Consider the following 12596-nt stretch of genomic DNA (forward strand, 5'->3'; position numbering starts at 1 on the left):
ACAGATGAAAGCAACATACCGCTTACAACTAAAGCCACTCAATAGACACAGTATATTCAGCCAAGTCTCAGCTTGCATTTTAAATCCAAAACTGGGAGGTGAGATGTCTTACTGGTTTCACATTGCATTATGCATGTGATGTCTACTGTGGGATTCACATTTGCATCCTCCATATGGAGAAACAGTTTATCTATTTCTATTTAATTGCAACCATGGGAAGATTTGTCTTTCCATTCCTATCTCATAAAATAGCTTTTTTTTTTTTAATAAAGGAAATTGAAATGAAAATATAGCTATTTAGCTTTTAGAGAAAATGTACTGGTCTAAATTTTACCTTATTATTATTTTTTATATAAATGACGTGCCCAGTCTGAAGTGTAGTTCAGTCCAAAATCACTTCACTCTACTTACATTAAAGCACATTTTCTTCTTTTGGGAAATATCAGCCTTCATGGAATAAGACTGCAAAGAGACTCACACATGAGTTCTTGACCTAAGACTCAAGTTTCTAGCAAAAAATTCCACTGGCTTCTTAATACTACCGTTCTCCTCCTCCAAATGGGAGGATAATTTGCCGGACTGAAGCCAATCCTGAGATCACGATTGCCATGTTAATTGTGATTTCCCATCTTATTCTATCATATGAGATCCAAATATTCTATCAGACCATTTTTTACATGAAATATTAGAATGGATAACCAGAGAAATGCCATGCACTGGTAGAATATACTAGGCAAGCCAGAAATGTAGAGTAACTTTCATGAAACACCCTATCTCATTAATTTCTGATTTCTTGGGTATATAGCATATCACCTACCTAATGGAAAAAAGCAGTAGTCTATCTTATCTAGTCAGTATGCTGGATGATGTTAGTTATCCATTGTGTATCCATTTTCTCCTTTCTTTATTTGTAAAATAATCCCCATTTCTCTTTGAACTATCCTTTCTTCCATCACCTCACACTGTCCATAAAATTTAGGGGAACCTGACGATATTCCCTGTTCTAAACAGAGCCTCTGAAGTTGTTTAAGTCAATTCTCCTTGCTAGTGATTGTTTTAGGACTAAACTGTGGGCAATGAGATTTGAGAAAGGAATTTCAAGATGTTTTGGAGACAGGAAGAATGAACAAGGATTGATATTATGGTCACTGTGGCTGCAGCCATTTTGTGACTCTACCAGAGACTTTCATGCAGAGGAAGGGAAAAGAGAGATAAGGGTAGAATCAAAATGACAGAGAAACTGAGCAGGGCCCTGATTATAAGGTACTTGAACACCAGTTTAGCTTTGAATTTCTTGTCCTAGGAGGCATGTAATTGTTTATCATTTGCTGTTCCACAGAGCTAAAACACTCCTGCTGAAACATCCAGGCACTTGGAATATCTTCTGTTTCCTTATAATGGTCACTTCTTACCCTGGTCAAGTAATGGTTTCTCAGAAAGGCTCCTTTGGAGCTTTCTCCTATGAGAAAAAGGCTGGTTTTGGAGCTGAACGTTCACATGGCTTACGTGCTCACCAACCCACCTCTTCATCATCCCATCAGCATGTAGACTTTGACCCCAGGTAACCTCACCTTGGTGCTATGTATTCTAACGCAATAATGTAACAAGAGGGTTAAAAAAGAATGAATCACGATACTAAACCAGGCCTCCATTTTGTCTCTGACAGATCCTTAAATCTTACAATAGTTGAACAGGTGTCAATCTCGTCATAACTATTGTAAATTTTTTGAGGGAGGTCGTAATATGCCCTATAATTTTAATATTTGTCTTTGCAAATGTTTTCCTCCCTGAAACATTTATGTATGCAAACTGTTTCTATCTCCATTTTCTAAGATAAACGGAATGCAGTGCAATTTGCCTTTCACAAAAGTGGTCAATTCCCACTAGTTTTACAATGTTTCTAATGATTACACTGAAAGTATATATTCATTGAGCATATATCTTTATGTATATTAAAAAAAGGTGACTTGAAAAAAAATTTTGAAAAAAAAAAAGGTAATTTAATTTTCCTATACCAATAGACTATAAATAAAGGTAGCATTATTACCCTTTCTTTATCCAAACAGAACAGTACATCAAATAAATGTGATTATAAATTAAAGGAAGCAAACACAGCAGAGTTACATTATTGGAAGGGAGAGAATTAACACTGAAGAATTCAAAAGCCTAAGTTGATGTGGTTGTCTAATGCAGTAATTAACGAGTTCTCTAGTCAACAGTCTCTTTCGGCTTGGTAAAGATCATAAAGGAAGATACAAAGTCACATTTTCCAGGGGAGAGGACAGATGCTAAGGAGATCTCTCCCTGATATGATCAAGTGTATGACATTACTTGTAGGAAAAAAGTGAAATATTCATTTTCATATGAATCATTTTAAAATGCAAGTAGAATATGTCATGCCTCCGACCTCATTGCAAAATGCTACTGCTTTTTAATTCCTCCTAAATATTCATCATTTTAAAAATGCGAACAGAACAAGTTGCACATTGGCATTCTGCCATAAATTCCCACCACCCAACATTTTATTGAGAGAGCACAATCTAAAAATCCAATTTGCCCAAAATAGATGCTCACCATAGTAAGTGAGCCGCCCCCTGGCGACATTTCTTCCTCGTGAATTCTCAGCAATGCATTCATAGGAACCTGTATCTTCCTGTTGGAAGTTTGGAATTTCAAGCACACCATTGAACTTCCTCAGTTTAATCTTACTGGGAAAGGGGAGTCCATCACTTCTCCTCCAATTAATCTGAGGTACAGGACTAAGAAGAAAATTGTCAGGTTATTGCTATTTTAAACAGATTCCTGGATGCATTTTAGGCTTGACAAATTAAACCTTTTGGAACAAAAAGGCACCAGGTTTCAAATGCAGAACATTTCCACTTGTTACTTACATAAAATTGATACAAGGATTTACCTCAGTTGATATTTTAAGAAAATAAGTTGTGCATTTTCCGGAGTTAATTAATGACGTAGAGAAAAAAGTTGAACACATATCCACTGTATTTTATAATATGACAAACAAACACGCAAAAGAAAAACAACACCAATCTAGCTCATGACATGAGGCAGTTACAGTCATTTTCTGCAAACTGTCTTATATTTTATTTTTCCTTTGGTTCCTAAATGAAAGAAGATTTTAGAAAATAAGGATGAGTCAGTCAAAAACTATCTTGATCTTTTACAGCAAACTATTTCAGCACATTGGAGTAAATGTTATAAAACTTACTTTCCAAGAGCAAAACATTCCAATTTCACAGTTGCACCTTTAGCTGCTGGAAGCGTTTCTGGAAACTGCACTTCTATTTTTGGTTCGTATTCACCCATCACACCTGTAAACCCACAACTCAAGGTTAATAGTTTCAACATTTCCTTTTAGAATTGCCCCCCCCCCCCTTTTTAACATAAAACTTTCTTTTGCTCTATTTTGAACTAGTTGCTCTAATGATTTAAAGTACTCACTAGCAATCCGTTGGGCACCTTTCAAAGCAGAGATGACTGGGCCAAACATGCAACATTACTAAACATCAGGGACCTTGAATTCCATGATTCCTAAATTACTGTCTATAGAGCAATTCCCAGAAAACCATTATACCCTTTACATTGTATAAAATGGGAGGCTTTTTCATTCTGCATTTAATCTGGACATTTCTAGTCAAAGTGAAATATACAATGTATTATGACTTCCTGAAATATCCTAAAGAACAAAAATTATGGGAGGGAATTTACTTAATGGTGCCCTGGTAGCGGAGAAACCAATCTTAAACTTATTAAATGGCACCCCAGAGACAAGAAACAGTAACTTAATAAATGAGAAAGGTCAAATTCAATTATAACTGACTGGAAAGAAATGCTTAGATAATATGTGGTCATGGCATTGTGCTGTATCAGATATGGTTTTATGTAAGTAGGGCAGTTATACAGGCTTACAAATCTGCTTCCTCTGAAGTTCACGTGCTTCCTTGAAATAGCTATGAAGGGGCTGAGGAAACACATTCTTTTTTCCTTTTAGCTTTATTGAGGTATAATTAACAAATAAAGATTATATATAGACTATACAACCTGTTTTTTTTTAAACTGTACAACATGATTATATATATATATATATATATATATGCTGTTAAATGATTATGTCAATCCAATTACCACATCTAGCACTTCACATAGATACCATCTTAATTTCTAAATATTCTGTGGTAAGAACACTTCAGGCTGACTCTCTTAGCAAATTTCAAGTACATAATACAGGATTATTAACTAAGATCATGATGCTGCTGAGAGTGGGGGAAATGGGGAGGGGGTGGTCAAAGAGTACAAACTTTAAGTTATGAAATGAATAAGCTTTGGGAATCTAGTGTATATATATTTTTTTAATTTTTTAAAATTTAAATTCAATTAATTAACATACAATGTATTACTGGCTTCTGAGGTAGAGGTCAGTGAATCATCAGTCTTACATAATACCCAGAGCTCATTAAACTCATGGCCTCCTTAATGTCTATCACCCAGTTATCCCATCCCCCGCCTCCCCCCTCTAGTGTACATTTAAAAATTTTTTGAGATGCTTTATATCCTATAACAAGATAACCAGAGCTTTAAGAACCTCAAGGTGGCTGAAATCAGGACAGGTGACTTCATGACAATGTAACTTGAGCCCCAGACTCAGAAGAACCTCAACCTTGGTTTGGTGATCTCCTATCACCATCTTGAAATTCTTAATAATTTCTGAACAATGGAGTCACCATTTTTATTTTGCTCTCATCCTGAAAACTATAAAGCTGGTCCTGGGTAAGGATTAGGTACAGGGACCTGTGGTTAATGAAATAATCTTCATCACTGTACTCATAAATATTTTTTGTTTCCCCCCAAATGAAATAATTCTTCATGGCACACTTTTCACTTTTCCCCCTTTGTTTTTGCTAGTATCTACAACATTTACACTTAGAGTTGCACCTTGAAAAATTTCCTACCATCAGAACGTAGCATCAGAGGAGTTGGGGAGCCCAGCACTCTGGCATTCATCACCGTACTGGTCACCACACATGTGTAATTACCCACATCGGATGGCTCGACCTTGGCTATGTAGAGATGGCCTGTCTCTTGAGAAACAAATCTCCGACTATCTTCTTCAACAAATGAAGGATATTCATTGAAGATCCAAGCATATGATAGTTCTAGTAAAATTCGGGGGGAAAAGAAATTCTATTAAAGAAAGCTTTCCATATTATACTAAAAAGTACACAAAACTGTCTTTACCACAAAGTACTGCTGAAAGCTTTTATTACAGGTCATGAGAGAAAGAGTTCTGTGAACTGATTCTGCGGTCATTCTGCATTATGGTGGAGGACACTGCTGATTAGCATTCTTGTGGGAGCAATATTATTATCATCATCATTATCACTATTCCAGACATCTCCTGACAAGTCTCTCTGGGTTCAGTCTTTCTCCCTTTTAATTTGTATCTCCACACCCCACATTCTGTGATCTTTCAAATTTACCAATCTTATCATGTCAATTTCTGATAGAACAGTTTTCTGCAGTTCCTTGGTACTCTTGGGAATAATGCAAAATTTCTTAACCTGAATAGGAGACTCTGCAGAGTTGAGCCCCTGCTGAAAGCCTTAGCACCTGGGTGTCTCTGCACACGCTGCGTAGAGCCTACAGTGTCCTTCTTCTCTGTCCACTCTTCTGCTTCCCTCACCCCCTTTCAACACTAAACCCCATTCTGTGGCAGTAACTTTCAGATGGTTTTCAAAGCATGGTTCCAACTGTAAGGAACCACCTCTTCGGAGAAGGCTTCCTTCATCCTTGTCTTCAGGGCAGATTCTCCTATCTAGAACAACTCTAAGCTCGCATCATTCAAGCTCTTACTGCTTTGTATGTAATGGTCTGTTTAGTTATCTGTCCTCCCACCACTTGGTAAACACTGATGTCAACTTTTATCCTGACTGCCCTCCTTCGCCCAATTAGCAAAATGAAATATCCAACGGCACTTAATAGTCCTCAACAAACATTTATTGAGTTAGTTAGGGATACAGTTATGCGACCATCTCCTATGTGAAGTCCATTATGAGATTTCTTGACATTCAGGGTCAAGGTAAACCAACTTTCGCCAAAGGAACTAATGTTCTTCTACTCTGTGATAATGAGGGTAAACAATACCATCCTGCATTGTTCTGGATGCCTGCATTTTTCGGAGACAAGTTGTTATTTAAGCACAATTACCATGGTTGGCTCATTTGAGTCCTTCTTTCCATGGCCCTATTGTCTTTTACAATTTCATCAGCCTTACTCTATTGGTTCATCATGGTAATGCTTTTTCAATAGAATTTTCAGAAAATGTATGTAATGAAATAAATTCAGTGAGTAACAAATTCAAAATACATTGAAGGCATAATTCCAGAGGTGAAGGGTCTTTGCGTTTGGTAAAGTGGGACAGTAAGTCAGTATACAAAAAACAATGAGACAATGTAAAAGGGCTGGGGGAGAGTTACTCTGGATTTCAGAGGAAGGAGAGGTGACATTCTCTCATGGCCAAAGAATAGGTCTTAAAGAACAGAAGAACATTCTGAGAAGCAGGGATAAAAGCACTCCAGATGAAGTGAGGAGCATGTGTGAAGCAAGCAGGGGAGAGACCGCGGTAAGGACCTAGTGGCAAGGAGACAGCATTGACTCCCTTCTGCCTTTAATGCAAATGTGAATGTTTGATGATTCCAAAGTTTAGTAAGTCAATGACAAACTGTGCGCACATTGATAGATGTGGATTTTTAACCTTGAACTGCTCTCCACATCATTCTACTCTATCAGTAGAATGTTTCATGACATTCAGTCAGTGACCTGATAGGTTGTGAAATCTAAAGTTGTTTATTGGACTGTATGAAAAAAAAAAAGTGTCTCAAACGTTCTACTCCATAGTTGTCCTCATGCCAATCTAATGGTGCTTTTCTCTTACAATAGTACCAAATAAACCAGAGTTAGAGAATGCTGGTCAGGGAGGCTAAATTGGCTCTGCAGTTGTTAGAATTGACAGCTGTGGAAATCTTAGCTCCTTAGGCTCTACCTGTTGCCCTAAGAATCCGGTCCCCGTGCCAACATTCCCTAACCCCTGTCACCTTGCTTTAAAGAAAGCAAAGCCATCTCATTCTGCTTTTCAAAGTGTTCTACCCATGAAGCTAATACAATTTCCCCTCTCCTTTTCATTTTTTATTTAAAAATGCCCCTTTGGGGGCACCTGGGTGTCTCAGTGGGTTAAGCCTCTGCCTTTGGCTCAGGTCATGATCCCAGGATCCTGGGATCCAGCCTCACACTGGGCTCTCTGCTCAGCAGGGAGCCTGCTACCCCCGCCCCTGCCTGCCTCTCTGCCTACTTGTGATCTCTCTTTCTGTCAAATAAATAAATAAAATCTTAAAAAAAGAGAAAAGTCCCTTTTGTCCAGTGAGTGTTAAACTTCCACTGCCTCCCACTCAGCTGGGTGTTAAGAACAAGAAGTCAACCTTATTAAACCAGTTTATACTAAAATGAGAATGGCTGGTGGAAAGAACTTAGATTCAGAAAAACCTAACAAATTCATGTAAAAAATACTATATAGCAAGGAGAATGCATGATCAGTAAGTACATGGAACAAATATTACATATGTAATTTTGACTGAAATTTGATAAGGCTCTGTGGAGGCCGAAAAAATTAAGGCCATCCCACCTTAGGTTTAGCTTTAGCATAAGTACAGCCATCTTGGCAAAGCAAAAGCTGGCACCTTGCACCCTCTCTCACCCGCTCCCCTCCCCTCCATAGTATGTGTGATATTCCTCGGCCACCCCTGGCTGCCCTGGGGGAAAAGCAAATAGTTAACCTGCGAAGATCACAATCCTGCAAGGGAGGAGTCTCCCTTGGTTTACAAATGTCCTAGAGATTTACAACAAAGAAGCTATCTTAGCAATAGCACAATTTCCAGAGGCAAATAACTCAGTTCCTCAAGCCCTAAATAAAGTTAATTTCTCCTAACCTAAATCTCACTAACAAGGACACTTGATAGGAGAAATGTGAAACTTTATCTCTAAACCTCCAAGATATTATCAGTGATCATTCCCAAGCATATGGTCCACTGATATACATCTAAAGGGTCTCACAAGAAGATTTTTATTATTGGTAATGAATAACCTTTTCCCCAGACAACAGCTAGCCCCTCAAGGTCCTGGAGACCTGCTTCCAAAATTCCTTAGAGACTTAGATCATCCATAACCCCCTTTGTCCTCACCCATCCCTGAGTCCACCCCTACTCTGCCTTTAAAAACTCTGACTGTAGGGGCGCCTGGGTGGCTCAGTGGGTTAAGCCGCTGCCTTCGGCTCAGGTCATGATCTCAGGGTCCTGGGATCGAGTCCCGCATCGGGCTCTCTGCTCAACAGGGGGCCTGCTTCCCTCTCTCTCTCTCTGCCTGCCTCTCTGCCTACTTGTGATCTCTTTCTGTCAAGTAAATAAATAAAATCTTTAAAAAAAAACAAAAAAAAAACCCAAACTCTGACTGTAATCGGGGTCCAAGTCCCTACTCCGCTGTGTCGGGTATGCTTGGGCCCCAGCTTAAGCTTGTCAAATAAACCCTCATGTGATTGCATCGGTGCTTGGCTCCTTGGTGGTCTCTCAGATGCTGTCTCTCAACAGCTCCACTTGTAGTTTTTTTAATCCCGAATTAATATTGTTAAGATTTAAATACTGAACAATCATGATATTGTCGTACAGATATTGTGGTGGCTTTGCCTACATGACCCTAGTAATGAAGGATTGTTAGGAGAGAAGAAGGTCAAAATTATAATCATTTTAAAGCTGCTCCCAAAAATGAGCATGGAGAAGGGAACATGGATGAATTGTGGCGTGGGTTAGGGTAGACATGGAAGTGTCCCACTGAGGTTTCATTCAGGAGAACTTCCTGTCCAAAACACAGTTAGCTGGGGCCTCCACCTGCTAGCCCATGAGTGCTGAGGCTGCACTTTTCCTGGGGCTGCTTCTAGTTAATGGATGAAGCCCACTGGGGTGTTCGTACTGGCCCATTCCCCCTGGGGCAGGATTTCCCCCATGGGCAACTCTGGCTGGAGACATCCTATCAGATAATGCCTGTTCTCAGAACTTTCTGGTGGTCGGCATTCTTCCTATCCAAGTTTCCCTCTCCTCTCTTTGGTCACAGATATCAGACTTGAATCTCAGACTGAGGTTCCCTCTACCACTTTCTGTTCCTTCCCTGTTTATCTTTTTTCTCCAGGATTTTTTTTTTTTTTTTTTTTAATAACAAGTCTGACCCTCTTATCCTATCTTGAGGTCTGCTTCTCAGAAGACTTGAACTGACAGAATGTGGCTGAAACTGAGTAAGAGACTCTCCTCTTTGTTGGAAATGGCCCCTTCTCTTACACCTGGAGAAAAGAGCCTCTTTTACTGACCTCTTTTTCAGGATCTGTGTAAACCCCTCACCTCACTCTCAGGCTCTTCAAATTTACAAACTCATTCCTAATTGATTCTTAGTATCTACCCTCCAGACAAGCCCAGAGGAAAACAGTGTAAGCCCATCAAAAGACCCCCACCAAAGAAGAAACAATAAGACCATCTTCCCCCCTGGGCTATATTACCTAGCAGAAGCCCTAAAACTATCACTCATAATTTGACAATCCAGTGGAGAATAGCTATTGTTTTGTAGGAATTAGTATTCCTGCATTCTTCTTTAAGAATCTATATAATCTATAATCTATATAATCAGGCAGATTTGGAGGTCTATCATGGAACGGCATACAGGTATCCTTTGTACTACAAAGGGCTTGTATTTGTAAACCAATCCCCAAAGCATATTGCAGATGTGATCATCACACAACCAGGAGGACTGTATACTCCCTGTGTATTATATGGTGTAGAAAGATGTTTTAAAGAGTTTTCAACAACGCTCCCTCTCTCTTTGTATCTTAATTGCATGCTGGGTATACTTTTGAACTAAAAGTGCAATAACATGGCCTAACATTGAAATACAAACCAGAATACCATAATAATCTTCCTCCACTATTTCTCTCAAATAGTATAACCCCACAAATATAGGAGAAAAAAAAGATCTTTGAGGGACAGCACAAAAATCAAACTTTAAGGTTTTATGCTGGGATAAACAGGAAAGAGAGAGGAAAAGCCACTTTAGGGAAGGAAGAGATCATATTGTAAATTAATTCTGAGACTCAGGTAGGTGACCTAAAAGGAAATGCCCAATGGGCAGGTGGGACTTTTAAATACAAGCCTAGGAGAGAGGTTGGGCCTAATAATGGTATGGCAGGGAAAATCATGACCCCCAAAATATGACAACACCCTGATCCCTGATATCTTGAACATGTTACCTGATATGGCAAGAGAGGGTTCACAGATGTGATTAAATTAAGGATATGGAGATGGGAAGATTATCTTGGATTATCAGGGTTGGGGGGAATGTCATTATTAGAGTCCTTGTAAGAAGGAAGCAGGGGGCTCAGAGAAGGAGGGGTGTCAGCCAGAGAGTGTTATTTGAAGATGCTATGCTATTGGTCTGAAGATGGAAGAAGGGGCATGAGTCAAGGAAAACAGGTGGCTTCTAGAATCGGGGAAAGGGAGGAAATGGATTCTCCCCCGGAGTCTTCATAGCCTTCAGCAGCCCTGTCAATATCTGGCACCTTGATTTTAGGTCAGAGACACCTTATTGGACTTCCGGCTTAGAGAATTGTAAAATAATAAATCCATGGTGTTTTAAGCCACTAAGCTTGTGGTAATTTGTCATATCAGCAAGGGGAAACAAACAGAAATAACGATACCGTGTAACAATCAGGTGCTGTTATTAAGTCCAAGTGCAGTGCTAAGTGATAGAGATAAAATTTCTAGAGAAAAACAAATGACCAGAAACAAAAAAATGGAGAAAGCCTGCACTTAGAAAGCTTAAGACTCGTATTTTATATAAAATGACTCTAAGATCAATACAGTGTCAGAGGGTGGGGTATTCCAAAAGAGATGGCAAATCACAGCAACCCCAAAGCAAATGAATTAGTGTTCTACTGTTTTATACAAGGATTCAGATCTTTGAGATGCGCGGGTAGCAGAGTCTGTTAAGCTTCTGACTCTTGGTTTCAGCTCAGGGCATGATCTCAGGGTTTGAGATCTAACCCCACCTCAGGCTCCACTCGGCCCATGGAGTCTACTTGAGATTCTCTCTCTCCCTTTCCCCCACCCCCCACTAAAAAACAAAACAAAACAGAAAACACACAAAGATTCAGACCCTTCACGACTTATGAAAAGAAATCAAATCTGTATTTAAGATGGTATATACAGTCATGACAGTTAAAACAGAAATTGTAGCACCTACCTACCCCTTCTTTACAGACTTTCTCATTGAGATGGAAAGAGACATAACTTTGATGTCTTAGAGAGGAGATCTGCGCTATTTCATTTATTGCCTGTATGACCGTGTTAAAATATACGGCATCATTCTGATTGAAAACATGAGAGAATTATGTGATTTACTGCATTCTGAATAAAGTAAAATAATATCTGCTGTAATACTATCCGAGTTTACTTATCATAAAAATCTGCATTTGCAATAAACATTAATTGTACACTGCAAAGTAAAATATATATCAAATCAGCATTCTTTGGAGATTTTTCAACATCATTTTATGTATGATGATAAATACAAAGCTATAATAAAAATGATAATTTTATATACTCAAATGAGCTAGACTTTACAAAACCTTTCATAACCTGTGGTGTAAATCACAAACACATTACGCCAAAACTACTTGGCCACCGAGCTTTCTATTAACAACTCTACGTTAATATTAGGCATGTGAAATATTTTTTATTAGAGAGCAAAGAGGCTTTAGCAATCAGAGTCATAAATTAAGATAATGAAGTGCTAAAACTGCTTTCTAAAAAAGTAGTATGTGATGAATGACATCGCTCCTCCAGCCACATTCTTTCCCAGGTCACTTAAGTATGAGGCCAGTCAATTTCACAGGAAATATGTCACTCTAGTATTTACCTGGAGATACATTAATACACAGACTACTGACATTTAAGGGTTTATTCCTAGCTTCATTATAAAATTCTACTTTGAGGGAGATTTAATCCTTTATAAAGGCATTTTCCAGAAGAAGCTGTCAAACAAAACTGGTTGAATAAAACTGTAGAAGTAACTTTGGCCATTTTCGCCAGTGCTACCTGGGCAGTTTAACCATCTTAAAAGAAGGCGTAGTCTAAGATTGTGGGAACTTGCTGGATGTCATTCATGATTTGTATCGGTGATTTAGACAACTGGGAAGGACATTTGGCCATGGGGCTTGGAGGGTCTCAGACAGTTCATATTCCAAACTCTAGAGCCATGTAGAAAACTGAAGATAATTTAAGGTTCAAAGAACCAAAGATCAATGGCTAGGACTGAAAAGTCTGTACCCTCAAAGCAGAAGGCCTCTATGAACCTTTCCAACATTCCAGCGTGCTGCCTTTCAAAAGCTGTTTTGTAAGATGTTGCGTTGAGGGCAACATTACATATGTTGCAGCTTTCCTTGTTTAGCCTATAAATGTCTGCCTAGTCTATTTTTACTCTGAGTACTCACAAGT

At 38.8% G+C, this 12596-nt stretch overlaps 1 protein-coding gene across 1 annotated transcript in view; it reads right to left on the minus strand.

The window, feature by feature from the left end:
- Window positions 1–12596, minus strand: part of CNTN3 (contactin 3) — a 349115-nt gene that overhangs the window by 105528 nt on the left and 230991 nt on the right. Inside the window, exons 6-8 of the mRNA XM_045992376.1 lie at window positions 4968–5171; window positions 3227–3329; window positions 2575–2759 (exon numbers count right to left, since the gene is read on the minus strand). Coding sequence (XP_045848332.1) covers window positions 2575–2759; window positions 3227–3329; window positions 4968–5171 — 492 coding nt within the window. The remainder of the gene's footprint in view (window positions 1–2574; window positions 2760–3226; window positions 3330–4967; window positions 5172–12596) is intronic.

The sequence above is a fragment of the Meles meles genome, chromosome 20 (genome assembly GCF_922984935.1).
Source record: "Meles meles chromosome 20, mMelMel3.1 paternal haplotype, whole genome shotgun sequence".
NCBI lineage: Eukaryota > Metazoa > Chordata > Mammalia > Carnivora > Mustelidae > Meles > Meles meles.